The following is a 22,776-nucleotide window of genomic DNA, read 5'->3' on the forward strand; positions in this document are numbered from 1 at the left end:
GCAGATCTGTTTTTAAGCCTGTATACTCTTTTTTTTTTTAAAGATTTTACTTATTTATTAGACACACAGAGAGAGATCACAAGTAGGCAGAGTGGCAGGCAGAGAGAGAGAGAGGGGGAAGCAGACCCGATGTGGGGCTCTGTCCCAGGGCCCTGAGATCATGACCTGAGCCGAAGGCAGAGGCTTTAACCACTGAGCCACCCAGGCGCCCCAGTTGTAGTCTTTCATAGGAAAATATTTTTCCTCCTGACTTATCATAGGCTTGATATTATCACTTTTCTTGGTTTCTTTGGATACAAATGACTGCCTCAATGGAAAGAAGTTATTTTTCTGCTGACACTTGGGCAGAATCCCTTCTTCAATGAATCCCCTTCTTAGAATTCTCTTTTACCTTTTCCTCCACTTCCCTTCCCTTATCCCAGAAAATTCTCTTCTCTGATCTGTCCTCTCCATTATTCCCAGTTCTCACCAACTGTGCTGTCCTTACTAGTCTCATCAGCTCCTCTGTCCTGAGAGAGTCTCTGCTTTCTGCCTTTGCCTTCTCCTCCCTAGCCTGCCTCTAGCCAACTGCTCTAGACTTGCACCCATGTTTTGGCTTTTCTGAATTTATGTAGTGGGACTAATTTTCCACCTTTGGATCTGGCTCTGAGCTCTCAGTTCCTCAGTGGTGGGGCATACTGGGAAATGGGCAGTAAGGAGTCCTTAGGTTTGCATCTGGATTAGGATATGGGCCTCAGTGCTTATAAGGAGGGTATCAAGACTTGTGTGTGTGTTTTCTGTAGAAATTTTGGCTAAACAGGCGTAAAATTATCATGTTAGCCATACAGGTCAGTGGCCGGAGGTACATTCACATTATTGTGGGACTGTCCCCACCATCCGTCTCCAAAACTCTTTCATTGCCCCAAACTGAAACTCTGTACCCATTAAACAGCACCTCTCCATTTCCCCCTCCCTCAAGCCCCTGGCAGCCAGCATTCTACTTTATCTCGCAATGAATTTGGGTATTCTAGGTCCCTCCTGTACGTACAGTCAGACGTTGTCCTTTTGTGTCTGCCTCTTTTTCACTTAGCATAATGTCTTCAAGGTTCACCTATATTATAGCATATGTCAGCATTTCCTTGCTTTCTGAGGCTAAATAATAAGCCATTTTATGTAAACGGCACATTTTTAATCCATTCATCTTTTATTATTTTTTTTTTTTTAAGATTTTATTTATTTATTTGAGAGAGAGGGCATGAGCAGGGGACAGGGAGAGCAGTCTCCCTGCTGAGCAGGGAATCCCACCCTGGGCTCAATCCCAGGACCCTGGGATCATGGCCTGAGCGGAAGGCAGGAGCCTAATGGACTGAGCCACCCAGGCGCCCCTCCATTCATCTGTTAATAGATACTTGGGTTGCTTCCACCTTTCCGCCAATGTGAATAATGCTGCTATGAACATGGATATACAAGTATTTGTTTGAGTCCCTGCTTTTAGTTCTTTTGGGAATTAACCCAGAAGTGGAATTGCTGGGTCCTGTGGTAATTCTGTTTTTAATTTGTTGAGGAATCACCATACTGATTCTATTTCCATAGTAGTAGCATCATTTTATGTGCCACTAGCAATGTGTTTCTCCACATCTTCACCAACACTTGTTATTTTCTGGGTTTTTTTTTTTTTTTTTGAGAGAGAGAGTGCATGTGCGAGTGAGATGGTGGGCAGGGGTGGGGGAAGAGGGGTAGAGGGAGAGAGAATCTCAAGCAGGCTCCACACCCAGAGTCCACCTTGGAGTTGATCTCACACCCTGAGATCATTTCCTGAGCTGAAACCAAGAGTTGGATGCTTAACTGACCTAACCACCCAGGTGCCCCTGGATTAGTTTGGGTTTCAAATCACTTTTTTTAAGTTAAAGAAAACCATTAGTTTTATTTATTTCATAGAAATGTTTATGCGTATAGGAAAGTTGAAAGACTGGTATAGTCAACATTCAGTTGTTAGCATTTGCCCTAATTTACTTTCTCTCAATAGAAGTTGTTTTTTTTTTTTTTCCCAGAGCCAGTTGAAAGTTAGTGGCAGACATGTTGGATGGTACTTCATTCATATGGGTTTGAATTATGCAGGTCCATTTATACATGGAGTGTTTACAGTAGAGTAAACGTATTCTCTGTCCCTTCTTCTTCCTTCTTTTTTTTTCTTTTTCTTCTTTCTTCTTCTTCTTCTTCTTCTTCTTTTTTTTTTTATATTTTATTTATTTATTTGACAGACAGAGATCACAAGTAGGCAGAGAGAGAGGAAGGGAGAAACGGGGAAGCAGGCTCCCCGCTGAGCAGAGAGCTTGATGATGATGACCTGAGCCGAAGGCAGAGGCTTTAACCCACTGAGCCACCTAGGCGCCCCCTTCTTCTTTTTTTTTAAAGATTTATTTATTTAAGTAATCTCTACACTCAGCATAGAGCTTGTGATCGAGACTGGCATGCTCTACTTGACTGAGCCAGCCAGCTGTCCCTCTTGTGATTCTTTTTTTTTTTTTTTAAAGATTTTATTTATTTATTTGACAGAGAGAGACACATAGTGGGGGAGTGGGAGAGGGAGAAGCAGGCTTTCCCCCTGAGCGGGGAGCCTGATGCAGGGCTTCATCACAGGACTGGGATCATGATCTGAGCCAAAGGCAGCTGCCTAATGGCTGAGCCACCCTGGCACCCCTCTTGTAATTCTTTTATTTATTTTTATTTTTAAAAAAGATTTTATTATTTATTTATTTGTCAGAGAGAGAGAGAGAGAGCGAGCACACAAGCAGGCAGAGTGGCAGGCAGAGTCAGAGAGAGAAGCAGGCTCCCTGCTGAGCAGTGAGCCCGATGTGGGGCTCGATCCCAGGACTCTGGGATCATGACCTGAGCCGAAGGCAGAAGCTTAACCGACTGAGCCACCAGGCGCCCCACTTGTGATTTTTTTAATAATCTCTTTTCTCTAGTTTACTTAATTCTAAGAGTACATTGTATAACATACAAAGTATGCATTAACTGACTGTTAGCAGTAAGACTTCTGGTCAGCACTAGGTTATTAGGAGTAAGGTTTTTGGGGAGTCAGAGTTATACACAGATTTTTGACATCATGGGGGTCAGCAACCTGATGGTCAACTGTATCTCTAAAGGACCCTGGGATCATGACCTGAGCCGAAGGCAGAGGCTTTAACCCACTGAGCCACCCAGGCGCCCCTCAGAGTTCATTGTTGAAGAGTCCTGGTCTTTCCTTCTTTCTCTCCTCCCTCCCTCCCCCTTCCCTCCCCCTTCCCTCCCTTCCTCCCTTCCTTCTTTTTCCTTCCTTTTTTTTTTTTTTTTTTGAAGATTTATTTATTTGAGAGAGAGTGCACCAGGGGTGGGGGAGAGGGAGATGGAGAAAAAGAATCCCCAGCCGGCTCCCCGCTGGGTGCAGAGCCCTTGGAGGGGCTCCTTCTCACGACTCTGAGATCAGGACCTGAGCCAAAGCCAAGAGTCCAACACGTCACTGACTGAGCCGCCCAGGCCTTGGTCGGGTATTTCATAGAGTGTTACAGAGTCTGGGTTTGTCTGATAGTTTTCCTCATGGTTAGATTAGACTGGAGCTAAGGGTTTTGGGAAAGAAGATAGTCACTTTTGATATTTTGTTTCATATCTTGGCCTTTTTTTTTTTTTTAAGATTTTATTTATTTGAGAGAGAGAGAGAATAAGAGCGAGCGAGCATGAGGGCGGGAGGTCAGAGGGAGAAGTGGCATCCTGCTCGGCTGGATACCGGGACTGGATACCGGGACTCCAGGATCATGACCTGAGTGGAAGGCAGTCGCTGAAGCAGCTGAGCCAACCAGGCGCCCCTTATCTTGGCTTTTTATGTAACATATTCAATACATGTTTTATAAAATGGGATTATATACTGGATTATTTTATAATCTACTTTTTTTTTTTTTTTACTTACCAAGACTGTTTTTTTCTTACATATGGGAGTAGGAAACTCCGTACTGAGTTTCAATCACCGACTTGAAAATGCAGTTTTAGAACATAGACTGTTGGTGTAAATTAGAGACAGCTTTTAAGAAGGATGATGATGGTGGTGGTGGTGGTGGTACCATTTTGTTTTAATTACGCAGTTGGCTTTTTTAAAATTGATTTATGTTTTGTTTAAAAAGCTCAACTGTTTGGGATTATGATGTGTTTATAAGTCTCCACAGATAATCTAAAAGGGAAAATAAAGAAATACAAAGAATAGAAAATGTTTTTAGTAAAATTTTCTCGGTAAGCAGCGAACTTTTCTAGAAAGTCAGTCTTTTGATTTGATTGCTTCATAAATATGGGATTTAAGATATATGCATTTTTATTGATTAGTAAGCATGTTAGATGATTTGGGAGGAGGCTCAAAGTTTTTAAGAAATAATTTGGAATTCTTGAAAGAGGTCTGTCTCCAGAATTGCTGGTAGTTCTGAAATATGGGTCAGGGGTGCCCTGGGTGGCTCAGTTAGTTAAGCGACTGCCATTAGCTTAGGTCATGGTCCCGGCGTCCTGGGATGGAGCCCCGCATTGGGCTCTGTGCTCTGCGGGTAGCCTGCTTCTCCCTGCTCCTGTCCGCTCTTCCTCTCTCACTGTCTCTTTCTTGCTCTCGCCAATAAATAAATTAAATCTTTTTTTTTTTTTTTTAGATTTTATTTATTTATTTGACAGACAGAGATCACAAGTAGGCAGAGAGAGAGGCAGATTGAGAGGAGGAAGCAGGCTCCCCGCTGAGCAGAGAGCCCGAAGCAGGGCTTGATCGAAGGACTCTGGGATCATGACCCAAGCCAAAGACAGAGGCTTTAACCCACTGAGCCACCCAGGTGCCCCAATAAATTAAATCTTAAAAAAAATATGGGTCAGGAAAAGTCAAACTAATAGATGGGAAAACCCCCCTCAATTTTAGCTATTGATACAACTTTTAAAATTTAGTTTTTTGGAGGCACCTGGGTGGCTCAGTGGGTTAAAGCCTCTGACTTCGGCTCGGGTCATGGTCCCGGTGTCCTGGAATCGGCCCCCGCATTGGGCTCTCTGCTCAGCGGGGAGCCTGCTTCCTCCTCTCTCTGCCTGCTTCTCTGCCTACTTGTGATCTCTGTCAAATAAATAAATAAAATCTTTAAAAAAAATTTTTTTAGTTTTTTTTTGTTTTTATCATTTTAGTTACTAAGACAGATGGTAGAAGGTCCATTAGGATGTTTCTTTTACGTATTTAAAACATTTTGCTTTGCTATATTGAATTCCATGCATTCTGGAATTTAGGAAAATTTACCTCTTCATGAAAGAGATTACTCATAATGGAATACGATTGATGATCTTAGTTTCTAGTTTTCTTCTCAATAGGCTTAGTCTCTCTTCTAATGCTTCTTGCATGCTCAGAGATTTTATAAGAGTTTTAGAGAAAAATGCAAGTCTGGGTGAATATTAAATATAGTACAATGAATAAAACTTTCTTTACTTTGCAGAATATTTTGCTTATATATCCCATAGAACCATGGCAGATTCTAGTTTTGGATAAAAATAGATAAATTTAAAGATAATACAGCATTCCTCTTTATGACTTGGAATTCTGATGAGTACTGAATTTGGTACAGACAGCTCAGTTCTTGGAATGCTTGGCATTCAGGTTATTTTAGGCCATCTCTTTGGGAAATTCAATTAAAGCATTTATTGAATGGCGTTAGTGAATTGAATGGTTGTCTTGGGGATATCAATGATATAAAATATGACCCTATTTATAAGATGGTTGTGTGGGAAGCCAAAGCATCTTATATGTTTAATTCAAAATAATAGATGATTTAGAGGCCAATCCTTCTGTAGGAAGTAGTGCTGGTTTAGGAGGGAGAACATTTTAGAGAAGTTAAGCCTGGGATCATTCATTTAAAACCGACTAGGAGTTAGGTTCAGAGAGAGAGGAGGGAAGGACATTCAGGCGGTGGGAAGGGGCAGAGACTCAGAAGCTTGACTGCCCTTCAGGCGTGGTGAGAAAATTAGGCTCTAGCCAGGCCGTGGGTGGCCTGGAGGTCTAGTAGTGAGCCTGGACACTAATTTACCGGCATTTCAGAACCACCGTGCTACCCCTGGAGTAATGGTTCCAAACTTTTTGTTCCCCGAGGAAGCATAACACACTTCTGCTGGTGTCACTGTCTCCCCACAGCTGGGCTGCTGGGTCTGGAGAAGGGGAGATGCTCTCATATGCTTTCCTTAATCCAAGGGGCTAGGTCATATGGGTTATTTTAATAATGTATCAATCTGGCTTTTCCTCTCTTGTCACAATACATGTACTTTCCAGTAGAGTCTTGTTTTCAGAATAATAGAGTTTCTCCTGGGAAAAGAACAATGCATGAGGCTGATTAAAGGCAAATAATTGACTTTGTAGAAAAAAAAGTGAATCTCTAATTCTTTCCTAGCAGTTCTTCCTTTGTTTAAATTTTTGTTTTGTTAAAAAAGAAAAAAATTTTTTTTTTTTTGTTTTGTTAGTCATGTAAAGAAAAGTATTTTATTGTATGCATCTTTCAAGTTTTCCTATGGTTTTATTGCTTATATAGCTTAATAAATTTTTTTTTTAAAGATTTTATTTATTTATTTGACAGAGATCACAAGTAGGCAGAGAGGCAAGCAGAGAGAGAGAGAGGAGGAAGCAGGCTCCCAGCAGGAAGCCTGATGCGGGACTCGATCCCAGGACCCTGAGATCACGACCTGAGCCGAAGGCAGCGGCTTAACCCACTGAGCCACCCAGGCGCCCTATAGCTTAATAAATTAAGGCCAACTTGGAGTCTAATCGAGACCTGATTGTGTGGCTGTTCGTGATTTCTGTCAGAGTTAGTAGATAGTGTTATAGAGATAGAGTAGATGTTCAGCACAGCTCTTCAGTCTTCTCAGATCTCGACAAATGCAGTCCGATTCCTTCTACCCAAGTTACCTATGAGGAAGATATTTTTTGTTTGTTTGTTTCTAATGGGAACAAGTGTATAAGATAGAGATACAGAAATTCTCTTCAGTTTAGATTGAAGAAATTTTTTTTTACTACTATTGGCTCCTGCTGTTTGCTCCAGTTGATTTTTCTTCTTTGAAGTCTGTTTGTAATCAAATAAGCTTTAGCTCTTTTGAAGTAAAAGAGGAACATAGCTACATTAACAAGAAAAGTTAATTTAAGGAAGATAACTGATTTTTTTTTTTTTTTCAGTAAACCACATTTCATGACTTGATTTCATGGTGGTCGGATGGTTATTCTCATACAGTTACAAAACGAAGTCCACAGTGGGAAAAGAATGATTCTTTTAAAAATCACCTTCCTTTTTATCATCTGTTACTGAAAATGTCTTAGTCCAGGCCTGTCTCCCTAGCACCTTTGTGGCGCACTGTTGATTTCATTTTTCTCCATTATTTACTTTTGGTCCTGGACAAAGTACCTGGTGATAATGGAATTCTTCAGAAGTATCCTATATTTGGTGCCAAGTGAGCTCAATGAGTGCTCAGTTTGGAGACTTTCTTTCTAAGCCTCCGTTCTTGCCTCTGAAACATACGTGGATGGAAAGGGTCATGGGCGTAGGTTTTCCATTGATTAACATACCCTTCCATATCTATTTCTTTACAGTTTTTAAAAACATGTTAATTGTGACATTGCGATTCATATTTTAAAAGTGATTTTAAAATTTTACTTTTAAATTATCATACTGTAAAAGTGGCTTTTTTTCTTTTGGTAAGAAAATTTTTTCAATTTAATACACGTCTAGTTTGTGTAGCTTTCCCCACAGTCTGGATACACGCTATTATCATCCCAAAAAACTCCCTCATGCTCTCCTTGTGTAATTATCCATCCCCATCCCATAACCCCTGCAACCACTGATTTTTCCAGCCCTATAGTTTTGGCTTTTTGAAAATATAATATAAATGGAATCATACAGTATTAAACTTCTGAGACTGGGCTCCTTTACTCTGTCTTTCAGATTCATCTAAGGTATTATATATATTACAAATTTATTCTTTATTTATTGCTGAGTAGTTTTCTATCGTTACTCATTAAGGGACATTTGGATTGTTTCCAGTTTTTAGCAGTTATGAATGGAGCTACTGTAAACATCTGTGTACAAATTTTTGGGTGAACATAACGTTTTCATTTCTCCAGGTTTGCTGTCTGTGGGGAGAGGGATTGCTAGGTCATATAGTGAGTATATGTTTAACTTTTTAAGAAACTGCCAATCCTTTTTCTGGAGTGGTTGTACCATTTTATATTCCCACTAGCAGTGTATGAGAGTTCTGGTATTCCACATCACTGATAATATCAATATTTGCAATGTAGTCATTTTAATAGGTATCTAGTAGTAGTGCCTAATCATGGTTTTAATTTGCATTTCTCTGATGACTAAAGCCATTGAACATCTTTTTATGTGCTAATTTGCCATCATCATATTTTTGTGGAGTGCGTGTGGAAATTTTTTATCCAGCTTTTAATTTGGTTATTTTCCTATTACTGAGTTTTGAGAATTCTATGTCTAGATACAAATCCTTTTCCAGATATGTGATTTGCAAAAAATTTTCTCTTAGTCTTTATCTTTCTCTTCATTCCTTTAACGTGGGATTTTAGAGGACAGAAATGTTTAATTTTGATTAGGACTAATTTATCCTTTTTTTCCCCTTTTTTTGGGTTGTACTAAGATTGATAGATTTTAAAACAAGTTTCTTTCCTATAAAGGTAGTGAAAACTAACTTAGTGTTAGGAATGGTCTCATAAAGTTGACTTTGTGGAAGGTGCAAATGTTATCATTTTACAGAAAGGTGGTGTTAATTAAAATACTCTGTAGTCTTAGGAACATCTGTGACTTTTGATTAACCGAAAGAGTTGATTGGCTTAGATTTGGGAAGATTTTCCTACTTTCTCTTCAATGGTAATCTCTAACATGGTTAATATACAGATACTTTTATGATGCAGAACTATGTAGGAAATCAGTCATTAAGACTGTGAAGATACTTTACATTCACATTTAATATTTTTGGAAGTGCCTGGGTTTGAGTTTCCACTCTTGGAAAGCATGGGAACCTCCATTGTGGGTTCAGAGTCAGTGTCATGGCTAAAAGCATGAACCGTGTCATTCTGTCTGAATTTGAATCCTGCCTCTGTTGTTTACAGTATAACTGTGGGTAAGTAACTTTTCTGTGCTTCAGTTTCCTTCTCTGTAAATGAGATTGGAAAAATAATAATATCCACCTTGTAAGGTCATTATGGGGATTAAATTGGATTATGTAGTTCATTTTCAACAGCATCCATCACACAGTAAGCGTTCAGTAAATGGTTCTTATTATTGCCGAAGTAGCTTTATGGTGAAGTCATTTAAACACATGTTTTAGAATTATATTTTCAACATGCAGAATAACCGAATATCACACTTTTTTTCCTCCTTACACTTACTGTTATTAGTAATCAATAACTGTGGCCAGTGCTATTAGTAATCATGTGCGTAGATACTGTTTTATGAGACAATTACCAGCTCCTCTGTCTTTTACTTCCTGTAAAGTACTAATTAGATGTACATATACATCAGTTAGTTCCAACTGCCTGAAGCATCAACCTGAACTGTCTTAAACTAGAAAGAAATTTCTTTTTTTTTTTTTTTTTTTTTTTTTTTTTTTTTTTTAAGATTTTTATTTATTTATTTGACAGAGAGAAATCACAAGTAGGCAGAGAGGCAGGCAGAGAGAGAGAGAGGAGGAAGCAGGCTCCCCGCTGAGCAGAGAGCCCGATGCGGGACTCGATCCCAGGACCCTGAGATCATGACCTGAGCCGAAGGCAGCGGCTTAACCACTGAGCCACCCAGGCGCCCCTAGAAAGAAATTTCTTGGCTCACCTAACTGCAAAGTTCAGGCATAGCTAGATGGAGTCAGGCTCAAGTCGTGACATCGAGACCCAGTTTCTCCCCTGAATCAACTCTGCCTTTTTCTAAAGTATAAACTTCAGTTGTAGGCACTATATGGTAGAAAAATGGCTGCAGCACAGTCATCCCCTGGAGCCTCAGATTTTAGGTTCAGCAGGGAAGAACACCTATCTCTTTCCCAGAAGCCTCAGCAAAAGTCTCATGTCTCATTGGTTCTGATGGGGTCACATGTCTTACCCTGAGCCAATCTTGGTGTTTGGGGCTGTGAGGCTTGGATTGGCCAGTCATGGTCACATGACAGCCTTAGCTTCCTTGGTGCAGTCAGCTCTTCAGGAACCACATGGATGGCAGTAGGGGAGAGGTGAATTCTCAGAGGGAGAGTATGGGCTCCTGTTACCAGGAAGAGGAATGGGTGCTGGGTGGCCAAACAACTAATGATATTAGTCTCTTTTATAGGTCAGCAGCGGATTGCAGGAGTTCATGGATGTGGATTGGAACCTTGGTTTCTGATTCCCACTTTCTTGCCTGGGAAGTTACATACTCTCAAGCTCATGTTCCCCACACGGGTTGGAGTTTGTAGAAAATTAGTGTTTTATGTTCTTTTTTTATGTTCTTTTTTATGTTTTTATGTTCTTTTTTAAGATTTTATTTATTTATTTGACAGACAGAGATCACAAGCCGGCAGAGAGGGGAAGCAGGCTCCCTGCTGAGCAGAGAGAGCCTGATGTGGGATCTGGTCCCAGGACCCCAAGGTCACGACCAGGCAGAGGCTTAACCCACTGAGCTACCCAGGCACCCCACAACTTGAATGTTTTTAACAGGAAGAGAAGAATCAAGGCTGGTAGAGGGTAGCTCTCACAGTAGGCAGATGGGGTGCTTCTTCCTATATTGATGTGATTCATGTGACTCAGCTCCTTTCCCTGGACCTCCCTGTCCCCATGGGAGAGGCTCTCCTAGACCCAGCTTGGTCAGTGTCTGCCCTTGGATCAGGCCGTTCTGGCCAGGCAGTGGATCGTATGCTATTGATAAGGCTGTATCTGTATCCCAGACAAGAGGGTCTGTCACCCCTACAGTGAGGTGTAGCTGGGTGCTGGCCTCTTCTAGTAGGAGTAGTTCCAAATCTCTTCATACATGGGGGTATAGCTCAGTGGTAGAGCATTTGACTGCAAATCTCTTCATACATATTTTCTACAGTCCATTTTAGCATGGCCTGAGACATTATCTCACTTTGACTGGCAGTTTTTATTTTATGTTTGAGAAAGCACTTCATCTTTAGGAGCATGTGTAACAAGGTCATGCTTTTTTCTGAAAAACCAAAGAAAACAGTTGAATAAGACCTGCTTCGTCCTGATCCACTCTACAGCCAAGTACCCTAAGAGGTTCAGGTAGGACTTAGGTAGAAACTAATGATCGGGACCTAATTAATGAAGGTATTTGTGATAGAAACTTTCACATCCTCTTCTGAGGTTGGCACTTGAACCTAATGAATCAGATGTTAACTCCTTAAGTCATTGAGCCACAAAACTTCTGCCTCTAATCTCTACTTACATGTTAAATGTTACTGAGATTTCCCTGGCGAAAATGTTTGGTGGCTAATGTTGGTAGGAGTCTTTGTGATCTCCCTTTGTAGTCCCTTTTAGGGGTTATCTCATCTAAATCAGTGACATACAAACTTACTTACTTCTCCATAATCATCATCATTTTATTGAGATGGATAAAAGGGATGAAAATAATACCTCTGTTAAGTAAGTAAAGTAGTTAGGTAGAGTGCTGTTTTGTTTTCTATAAATACATTATTGTATGTTGAGATCAGTACAGTGATTCTACTTCATTTAAATTGAAAACTTGGAATTTTATTTTATTTAAAAAAAAAAAAGATTATTTATTTATTTATTTCACAGACAGAAATCACAAGTAGGCAGAGAGGCAGGCAGAGAGAGATGGGGAAGCAGGCTCCCCGCTGAGCAGAGAGCCCGATGTGGGGCTTGATCCCAGGACTCTGGAATCATGACCTGAGCTGAAGGCAGAGGCTTTAACCCACTGAGCCACCCAGGCCCCCCGAAAACTTGGAATTTTAGGAAAATAACAATAGCGGACACTTAACTGAGCACATACTGTGCCAGGCATTTTTATAAGTATTCTATACATATTAATTTATCTAATCCTGCATTAACCATTGGAGGTAGGCATTAGTTGTTTTGCCATTTTAGAGGTAAGTTGAGATATAGGAGGTTAAGTCACTTGACCCAGGCCATGCAGCTGGTGAGTGTCTGAGTGACAGAGTGACAGGACTGATGGTGAGTGGGGAGGGGGGGGTTGGTTAGTGAGAGGGGCTGGTGAGTTAGTGAGGGGAGCTGGTGAGTTTTGAATGCAAGTCCTCTGGCTCTAAGCCTATGCTCTGAATCACTGTGCTGCATTCTTTTCCTAAGAAAGATTTTAGCTTGTGGATTCTTAGTTTTTCTTTTCTTTTTACTTATTTTTGTAGTATTTTCTAGATGTGTGCTGAGAATTTTATAGGAAAGATTTGCTCATTCTGGGGCCTCTGCCTCAGAATGATAACCGTGGTTTATCTACTTATTGTTGCTGTTTTCTGGCAAGCAAACACTATATGCTTGTTTGTGTCGGTAGTTCTCAATCAGGAATGATTTTACTCCCAGGGGACATTTGCTCCTGTCTGGAGACCCTTTTAGTTGTCATAGGGTGGAAGATACTACTGGCATCTAGTGGGTAGAGGCCAGAGATTCCATTACACATCTTTTTTTTTTTTTTTTTTTTTTTAAGATTTTATTTATTTATTTGTCAGAGGTAGAGGGGGAGAGAGCGAGTGAGCACAGGCAGACAGAGAGGCAGGCAGAGGCAGAGGGAGAAGCAGGCTCCCTGCTGAGCAAGGAGCCCGATATGGGACTCGATCCCAGGGCGCTGGGATCATGACCTGAGCCGAATGCAGCTGCTTAACCACCTGAGCCACCCAGGCGTCCCTCCATTACACATCTTAACAAAGTACAGGGCAGCCTCCAGAAACAAAGAACTATTTGGGCCATAGTGTCAGTAGCATTAACTGAGGTCTGTATATGGTTATCTTGTCATGCCATTCTTATGCTTAAGGGGCAAAGTCACTGTAGTAATATAGAAATCATTATTTTTGATTTTTGTTTGGTAATTGGTTTTATCCAAATTAATGCATGTTTGTATAAGGGACATGAATACCAACTAGATCCTACATGTTTCAGCTCCCCTAAGTCACACTGGGTCTTGTGGTCCACTGAAGGAGGGCTGAGGTAGTTGAAAGGGAGGCAGTGTAGAGACTGAGGACACAGGACTCTAAATATCTATTGGATTATTTATTTATTTAAAGATTTAATTATTTCTTTTAGAGAGAGAGGAGGAGAGGGAGAGAGGGAATCCTCAAGCAGATTCCTGCTGAGTATAGAGCCCGATGTGGGGCTTGATTTCATGATGCTGAGATCATGACCTGAGCTGAAATCAAGAGTTGGACACTCAACCGACCAAGCCACCCGGGCGCCCTTATTTGTTGGATTATCTTGTGTAATTCACAACAAATACGGGTGTTTTTGTTTTTGTGGTTCTTGGTAAAAGTTAATTTTTGTGGTTCTTATTAAAAGTTAATTTGTTAAACGTAAACATTTAAAATATCCTGTAATTTTAAAACCGTGCTTTGGCATTTTTTTACTTAAAATTTCAAACAGAGGAAAGTAGAGAATATTGTATCCCATGTGCATACCAGCCATTTTAACAAATGTTAACAAAGGCTGAAGTCCTTTTTGACTCTTTCTTGGTCCATTCCTCGGAAGTTTCTACATTTTTTGACATACAGGTATCTCGAAGTTGAAGAGGCCCAGACCTCTGTGATGTCTGTTCTCCTGCCTTACTCACTGCACCACTGGGTTTTGGGGGCCCATCTGCAGGTGTCTCCCCTCGGCTTTTGCTGCAGCGCAGAGGCAGCATGGGGCTGAGGAACAGCTGGGAGAGCGCGGGGCCAGGTGGTCATCAGAGCTGGAGAGGCCAGGCAGGAGCGCACGTGTGGACTGGAGAGGGACGAGAGGGACAGAGAAGTCCCTGGGGCCAGTTGGTAAGGTGAAGGTAGGGAGGAGCAGGAGAGCGAGTGGGGGGAAGCGGGCAAGAACAGCAATCTGCATGCTGACGGAGCTGGTGGCTAGAGGTCAGCCAGACCGACCCTGGGAAGCAGTATCGTGATTGTCGGGTCACGGGATTTTAGGTCTTGTCTGCCTGGCTTTTGTGCTCTTGCTGTGTGAGTGGTCCAGCCAGGGAGAGGCTGCACTTGAACCCTCAGTCTGTCTTCCTTGGACTGCCTCCTAGTGATCCCTTATCAATGGCAGTGCCTGCCAGTTCTTCACACTTCTATATGAGAGTCCTTCCTTCCTTAATTATTTTTATTTTTATTTTTAAAGATTTATTTAGTTGAGGGCGTAGCCAGAGAGAGGGAGAGAGAGAGCCTTAAGCAGGCTCTGCACTTAGTGCAGAGCCTGACACGGGGCTTGATCTCATGACCCTGAAATTACAACCTGAGTCGAAACCAAGAGCTGGATGCTTAACTGTGCCACCCAGGCACCCCAGATTCTTTCCTTATTTAAAAATCTGTCATGCCCCATCGCCTGTGGAATAAAGCTCTCACTTCTTGTGGCATGTGAGGTCATTCATCTCTCCTCCTCCTCTTCCCCTGACGCAGCTGGAGTTTAAGTCACATAGTTTCTCCTCTAGTCATTTCACTCGAACTCTTTTCTCTCTTGAAGAGCCCACATATACTTTTCCTATCATCTCTGTGTGGTGAACTTCTGTTCACCTTTTGAGGCCAGCTCATGCCTTTCGGCAGATGGAATAAGTCTTTCTTGTAATTGTTCATTTGTGCTTTGCTGCTCTTGCTAGAATCGCAGTTTCTTGAAAGCGGTGATGCCGGGCTCCCATCCCTGACTTCAGTGCTCTGAGCACGGGGCTTGGCCTCAGGAAATCCTTGTTGAATTGAATTAATCAGCAGTTCAAACTTGGACTTTAGCCTTTTTTTTTTATGTTGGTGGAGAAAATCCTGCATGGTAGAGATTTCGATGCTCTGCAGTCACAGTCACAGAATTACAAGACTGAAATCGGGAGGTTTTGATTTGAAACATTTCTGTACCTTCTGGTTAAAAAAAAAAAAAAAAAAAGAAGCCTTCATGGTTTGTCGTACTCTGCAATATTCAGAGTCAATGTGTCATTTATATATTTGCCTCATGTATACATTTGATGCATTGTTTGTATGATACTGACTTACGGTTGACATTTTGCTTGGATCTTGGTAAAGACTTCGTAAAATAGAAAAGAGAAGTACAGATTGTGTGGCATCAGTCACCCTGCTCAGCTGCAGCTTGATCAGAAGGTGGATTCAGAGTAACTTCTTAGATAGATAATTAAACCAGCGGAGGTAGGAATGAGGTTACAATTTAGTAAGATTTTATTTTTTTTTTAAATAAAAAACTTTTTAAAAAGATTTTTATTTATTTGACAGAGAGGGAGAGCACACAAGCAGGGGGAGCTACAGGCAGAGGAAGAGGGAGAAGCAGGCTGCCCGCCGAGCCGGGAGCCCGACGTAGGGCTCGATCCCGGGACCACAACCCGAGCCAAAGGCAGACCGCCAACCGACTGAGCCACCCAGACACCCCTTTTAGTAAGATTTTAAAACCTTCTCTGACTTGTTCTTTCTTCCTGTAGGATTTTTGTCCCTGAGTCATGGAAGACAGAAGAGCTGAGAAGTCATGTGAACAAGCGTGTGAATCACTTAAGAGGCAGGACTATGAAATGACCCTCAAGCACTGCACAGAGGCCCTCCTTTCTCTTGGCCAGTACTCCATGGCCGACTTCCCAGGGCCATGTCCACTGGAGATAGAAAGCATCAAAATTGAGAGTCTTCTTTATAGAATTGCCTCATTTTTGCAACTGGTGAGTAAACACTGTTGATAAGCCAGTTATAAACCATGTAAAGGGGACTTTTTCACAGAGTGGGGACAATCGTTGGTCGTAATCACCTAATTCTGGGCTGAGGAGATGAGTGACCTGGCTAGTGATTGCTGAATATGTTTAATTGCAACAGCAGTTTTTAAGCCTTTAACATTGTACTACTGTGTAACATTTTGGATTATTCACTCATTCAGCAAATATTTATTGAGTGTATACTATGTGCTGGACACTGGTCTAGGTACTTAGTATACATTGATGAAAAAGAGAAAGATCTTCATGGTAATTTTTGTATTAGGGGACAGACAATAAACAACAGATATTATATGTAGGTAGACACTTTAGATTATTAGAAGGTAGCACTCTGCTTGAAAAAAAAAGATGGACAGGGCAAGGGTGATTGTGGATACTAGAGTTAGGGACGGTTTGCAGTTTTTTTTTTGGGGGGTTGCAGTTTTGAATTGAGTGGTCAAGGTTGGTTTCACTGATCAGGTGATGTGAAGGAGGTAGGGGAGTGAGCCTTGTAAAAGGTAGGGGAGGTAGGGGAGTGAGCATTACAGGCAGAGGAAATAGTCCGTGCAAAGATCCTGAGGCAGAAGCCTGACTGGCATGTTTGAGAAATAGCTAGGAGGCCAGTGTGCTGGAGAAAAGTATGTAATGGGGAGAGGGTAACAGAGCTAGATCTTGTGGGGCCCTATATATATGTTTTTCTCCTACTTAAGACAGGGAGCTCTTGTGGTTTTTTAATTTTTTTTTTTTTTTTTTTAGATTTTATTTATTTGTCAGAGGGAGGAGCACTAGAATGGGGAGTGACAGCCCAAAGGAGAAGCAGGCCCCTCACTGAGCAAGGAGCCTGATGTGGAACTCTATTCTAGGGCGCTGGGATTGTGACCTGAGCCAAAAGCAGATGCTTAAGTGACTGAGCCACCCAGACATCTCTCTTGTGGTTTTGATTAGAGGTTTTTATTAGAGGATTTTGATTAGAGGAGTGGTATAATCTGATTTGGCAGGAATTCTTTGGCTTTTGTTTTGAGAATAGGCTATTGAGGGGTAAGTGTAAAGGCAGGGGACTAGTTTAGAGGCTGTTGGAATAATCCAGGCCCGAGATGATAGTGACTCAGACAAAAGGGTGGCAGTGGATCGAGAAGTGCTTTGGTTCTGGTTCTGAGATGAAGATAGAGCTAGTAAGATTTCTTAATACATGAATGGAGGGAGTGAGAGAAAGGGAGCAGACACAGTTTCCTTACCTCAGTGTTGTTTTGTCTGAGCAGTAGGAAAGTGGGTTTTCTTCAATTGCGATGAGAAGGCTGAAGATGGGGAGCAAGTTTTACTGGCGAAGATGGGAGCTCAGTTTTGGACCTACTGAGTCGGAGATGTCATTTAGATATGTAGCTGGAGATGTTGAGTGAGCAGTCAAATATGCAGGTGTGGATTTTGGCAGAGAGGTCTGGGTCAAAGACACTGACTTCAGAGTAGGTGGCCAGTGGGTGATATGTATCTAAAGTCTTGAGCCTGGGTGAGATCACCAAGGGAACGCGTGTACACAGAGGAGAGGAGAGGACTGAGGACTTAGGTCTACGTGTTAGGACGTTGGGGAGAAGAGGAGGGACCAGCAGAGCAGCCTGAAGAGTGATGGAAGGGGAAGGAAGCTAAGGGAGGACGGTGTCTGGTAGCCATGTGAGGAAAGTGGGGCCAAGTGAGGGAGTGTTGAGCAGTGTCGGCCGCTGTGGATCGAGTAGTGGGAGTTGAGAGTTGGCTGGGGTGTGACAGTGTATCTGAACGGGAACATGGAAATGTCGTGTGTGTCTAACTGGATACGGTTCAGGTCACTGAAGACCTCCATGAGAGCAGCTTCCATGGAATGGTGGTGACTAAAGAAAGTTTAAGACCGAGTCACGGGGAAGGACTTGGCAATACATGAGTAAGACAGTTCTTGAGTTTTGTCCCAAAGGGGCACAAAAAGTGGGAGTGGTAGCTGGTGGGAGAAGTGAAATCAAGAGAAGGATTTTTTTTTTTTAAAGGTGGGTTGAAATAGCACTGTTTGTTTCTAGTACTGAACCAATAGAAAGCAAAAAAGCCAGTGATGTAGGAGAAATAGAGACAGCTTGCCGGAGTGATGTTCCTTGAGTGGGCCATAGAGCAGGTATGCGCAAGTGGAATGATAGGTTTGAGAAAGGAGACCTGGATGGCTTGTCTGGTGACAGAGGGAAGCAGGGTGCTGGGAAGCAGGAAGACCTGATGTGACAGTTCATGGAGGTTCTCGTCTCATGGCTTCGGTTTTCTCAGTGAAGACTTTAGCTGAGGGTGATCATGAAGGAGGAGGTTCTGGTGATGTGGAGCTAGAGAAAGTGAGAAGTGGTAGTGAGTAAATGGATGGGGAAGTGCAACGTTACAACGTTTATTTGTAAAGTGCTATGTAAACCTCAGAGAGCACGTGACTTGGTTTTGCTCTGTGAATGTTACATTTGAAACATTAATAATTAAACTTTGAAACAAAGCTGAGCTTTTTTTTTTTTTGGATAAAACCTGCGTTAAGCAGCCCTTGAACTACTTAATTTTATCTTGTATCTTTTATTTTGCAGAAAAACTATGGGCAAGCTGATGAAGATTGTAGGCATGGTATGTTTAAAAATGGGACTGTTTTCTACTTTGAGTATTTTGAGTTACTTAAATTGAGCGTTGTTTGAGATTTGATTTTTTTATATGCTAATTTCAAGAGAGATTGTAATATTTTAAACACTCCGCCTTACTGTGGTGCCTACTAATTCTGGATGACAATTTCCTTGTCTTGATGGTTATACACTCAAACATTGTTCCTAGTCATGAGTGGGAACATTGATAGTGTCCTTTTCAAGTTTGTATATTTTCAGTCAATAAGAGCTAAGTTTTAAAACTGTTAACATGCATCAGTTAAATGTTAAGCTTGGATAAGTTGAAATACTTGCCTGTCCCTCCTAAAATGTGTTTTTCCCTTCAGTAGAAAATTTCCCTTAGAGAGGAAAGACTAAGCAGGGTGCTCCTTGTGCTTTTTTCCTGTTTTCTTTGGGCAAGAAATTAATTAAAAAGATTTTTACTCTTTGGGTACTCATAGGATGGGAATCCTTTTCATCATAATTGCTGCCAGGTCCCTGGAGTGAATCACGAGGAGGGAGTGGGAGAAGGGGTTGAGCGTACATGCTCACACATCCTTGGTGGGATTTTTTGCACAGCTCAGTGATTTGAGTAGTGTAATGTTTCAGTTATCCAGAATTTGGAGGAGGGGTGCTGAGTTAAACGGAAGTTAAGCTTTTTATTATGCTTTTGTATCAGAACTGGGAAGCAGTTTTTGTTGTAAACTTTAAAGAACTATCTTACTCCTTTGGCATGTTGGATATAATTTAACCGTTCATTTAAGAATGTGAACCTTCTTTAATAAAGTCTTTACTACCTGTGGACATTTAAAGTTACCAACAAGCCAGATAATAAGAAGTCAAGTGATAACAGAGGACTATGAAGAAGGGAACCCTCTCGCTCCCCTTTTTACCCCACCTGAAGAGGTCGTTGTTACTAGTTTGCTCTATCTTTAGTACTTTTCTCTATAGTGAGAAACAAAAATAATGTAGATACAGGTTTTCCTTTAAAAATTAAAAAAGATATATGTGATGAATACAAAGCATATTTCCTACGTGTCTACAGATCATGGGTGTCTTTCTAAGTTCCACTTGCCGCTTAATATTCCATATGATAAATGTTTCATATTTACTCAAAAATTCTCCCATTGGTGGGCATTCAGCTGGTTCTAGTTTTCTAGGTTGTTCATTATAATTCATCCTGTAATAAACATGTATTCTTTCTTACTGTTGTTTGTTTCTGTAGGACAGTCTTAAAAGTTGAATGTCTGGGCGAGGAGGTTTTTTTTTGTTTTGTTTTGTTTTTTAAAGATGAATTTAGGAGTGCCTGGGTGGCTCAGTGGGTTAAGCATCTGCCTTCGGCTCAGGTCATGATCCCAGGGTCCTGGAATCGAGCCCTGCATTGGGTTCCCCGCTCAGTGGGGAGTCTGCTTCTCCCTCTCTGTCTGCCTGCTGCTCCCCCTGCTTGTGCTCCTCTCTTAGACAAATAAATTAAAACAAACCTCAAAAAAAAAAAAAAAGAGATACAGGGATGGCTGGGTGGCTCTGTGGGTTAAAGCCTCTGCTTTCAGCTCAGGTCATGATGTCAGGATCCTGGGATCGAGCCCCGCATCGGGCTCTCTGCTCAGCTGGGAGGCTGCTTCCCCCTCTCTCTCTCCCTGCCTCTCTGCTTACTTGTGATCTCTGTCTGTCAAATAAATAAATAAATAAAATCTTAAAAAAAAAAAAAAGAGATACATTTATTTTTAGAGAGAGTGAGAGAGGGAGGGGGTCTGAGGGGGGGTGGGTAGGGGCTGGGTTAGAGGGAGAGGGACAGAGAATCTCAAGCAGAGTTTTTGTTGAGTGTGGAGCCTGCCCTGAGATCATGACCTGAGCCAAAATCAAGGGTTGGGCACTTAACTGACTTCGCCACTCAGGTGCCTCTGGGTGAAGGAGTTTTAAAAGTTGGATATCTGGGTTAAAATTATATGCTTATAGTTTTTTTTTAAACTTTTTAAAGATTTTATTTACTTAATTGACAGTGACAGAGAGAGAATGAGAGAGAGAGAGAGAGAATGCACAGGCAGGGGAGCAGCAGAAGCAGGCTTCATGTTGAGCAGGGAGCCTGACACAGGGCTCAATCCCAGGACCCTGGGACCTGACCTGAGTGGAAGGCAGCCGCTTATCCCACTGAGCCACCCAGGTGTCCCAATATATGCTAAGAGTTTTAATAGACATTGTCAGATTTGTTTCTGATGCATACACACTGCAGCAGTATCTGAGGATGCCTGCGTCCATGACCTCAGTAACACTGGAACCCATCAGTCTTGACATTCTGCTAGTCTCATGTGTTAAAAACAGAGTCTCTTTTCTTTAATTTTCACTCCCTTGAGTAGTGAGGTTGGTACAGTCTTCTCATTTTGGAGGCATACAAAGTCCCAGAAGGTTAAATGACTTCTGAAAAATCACAGAAGAGTAATTGCTGTTAGTGAAGGAGCATATGGGAAGTTTTTCTGTTGTTTTATTTAGCATTTTGAAGTTAGATACTATTTTACAACTACTGAATTCCTAAAATAAATGTTTAGCCAGGAAACATGGATATGTTTATTACCTGTGTTGTGATGATAGTAACATGTGTAGACATGTGCAGTTGCCAAATTTATACATTAATTATATGCAGTGTTTTGTATACCAATTATTCCTCTAAAATGTTGGGGGGAAAAAGTATAACCGATGTCTAGGATAAAGTTGTAATGAAATGAGTATACTCTTATATTCGTGGAGTGTGAGGGAGAATGCAGCTTGGTAATATGTTTATACTTTTGACCCACTAATCTCATTTCTGGGATGCTATCCCAAGTAAATAATCCAAAAGAAGGAAGAAATTGTGTGTGGAATGGTGTTCATTGCAGTGGTGTGTGTGAAAGTGAAAAATCAGTTGGCTTCCAGTAAGGGAGGACATCTTTAATTAAATTCTATGCATTCCTTGTTACCATTTAGGTGATATAGAAGAACATGGAAAATGCTTACTTTCATGTGAAAGCAGTATATATAAAGTTGTTTATTTGAAACAGATACTTGGGAGTATTGGCCAAGTTTATATATATGTATTGCTAGTTGTAGAGTTCTGCTATTAGAGATGAATTTTTTTTTTTCCTTTTCAATTTTTTTTTTCCTTAAGTAAGTAATCTTACTTAAGAGAAAATACCATGGTTAGGCAGTGAGTTAGTAATAAAAAGCAAGTCAGGAATCTCAGGCTGGGGCATCTGGGGGTGTGCTTCTCCCTCTAATCTTACCCCTCTCATGCTCGCTTGCTCTTTCTCTCTCAAATAAGTAAATAAAATCTTAAAAAAAAGAAAAAGAATCTCAGTCTGTTAGGTATTACACGGCTTTGTAATGCTGGAGAGCTCTGGACTAGCTCCTGTCCTACTGGCCCCAACCCTATGCTTCCCTTTTCTATACCGTATTGTGTTGATGTCTGTTCCCTTCCTGACAGGCTGTCAGTTTGCATTCCTTGCAACTCTCAACATGCCTCATTGTAACTACCTTTTCCCTCATTTCTGTTTGCTGCTTTTACTTTCTGATTTCATTTTCTCAGGCAGGGTTAGGAAATCAGCCAGCCAGTATTTGTTACAGAATTTAAAAATATTAAAAGTTTTTTGTTATGAAGAAATTAAAATATTTTCCCATTCATATTCTCAAAACCTAAATTGTAAGATTTTACCATGTTAATTTTTTTCTGAGATATTTGAAAATAATGACAGACATCATATTTACCCCTAAATATGTTAGTATCATCTCCAAAAGGAAGACCATAATTGTATAATCACAATTTTATTATTAACCAAATAAAATTGACAGTGATTCTCTAATATTACCTTAAGCCCAGTCTATAATCACATTTACTTGGGTTGTCCCCGAAATGTTTTTTTAGCTGATTTTTTTCAAGCCAGAAATTAATTAGCATCATAAAATAATAAAGTTGGACTTTTACTTCAAAAAGAGTAAGGACATGAGGGTATCTTAAAAACTAACTACGTAGGCTTTGAATTCACGGACCTTAGTTCTGAGTTTGGTGTTGTGCTGTAGAGAGTGACAGTTGCCACCCTTGTGAGCACTGGATAAATGAGGTAGGCAAGTCTGTTTCCATTATCTGGACATAAGTTTTGTTTGGTGTAACAGGATGCCTGTGAAATATTGATTATATAGGAAACTTACAGTTTTTATATTGACAAAATAGAATGATACTGTATTTTAACTAACTGGAATTAAAATTAAGACTTAAAAAGAACCAAAATAGGGACGCCTGGGTGGCTCAGTTGGTTAAGCCACTGCTTTCGGCACAGGTCATGATCCCA

General features: G+C 41.1%; 1 protein-coding gene across 5 annotated transcripts in view; it reads left to right on the forward strand.

The window, feature by feature from the left end:
• The window catches only part of HELZ (helicase with zinc finger), a 163,948-nt gene that overhangs the window by 13,405 nt on the left and 127,767 nt on the right, over positions 1-22,776 (forward strand). For all 5 annotated transcript variants that reach the window (XM_004749121.3, XM_004749123.3, XM_013054510.2 and 2 more), the window contains 2 exons: positions 15,588-15,815; positions 18,413-18,449. In XM_004749121.3, coding sequence (XP_004749178.1) covers positions 15,606-15,815; positions 18,413-18,449 — 247 coding nt within the window. In that variant the 5' untranslated portion in view covers positions 15,588-15,605. The remainder of the gene's footprint in view (positions 1-15,587; positions 15,816-18,412; positions 18,450-22,776) is intronic.

This window comes from Mustela putorius, unplaced genomic scaffold (genome assembly GCF_011764305.1).
Source record: "Mustela putorius furo isolate JIRA1106 unplaced genomic scaffold, ASM1176430v1.1 tig00000487_pilon_pilon_pilon, whole genome shotgun sequence".
Lineage (NCBI taxonomy): Eukaryota > Metazoa > Chordata > Mammalia > Carnivora > Mustelidae > Mustela > Mustela putorius.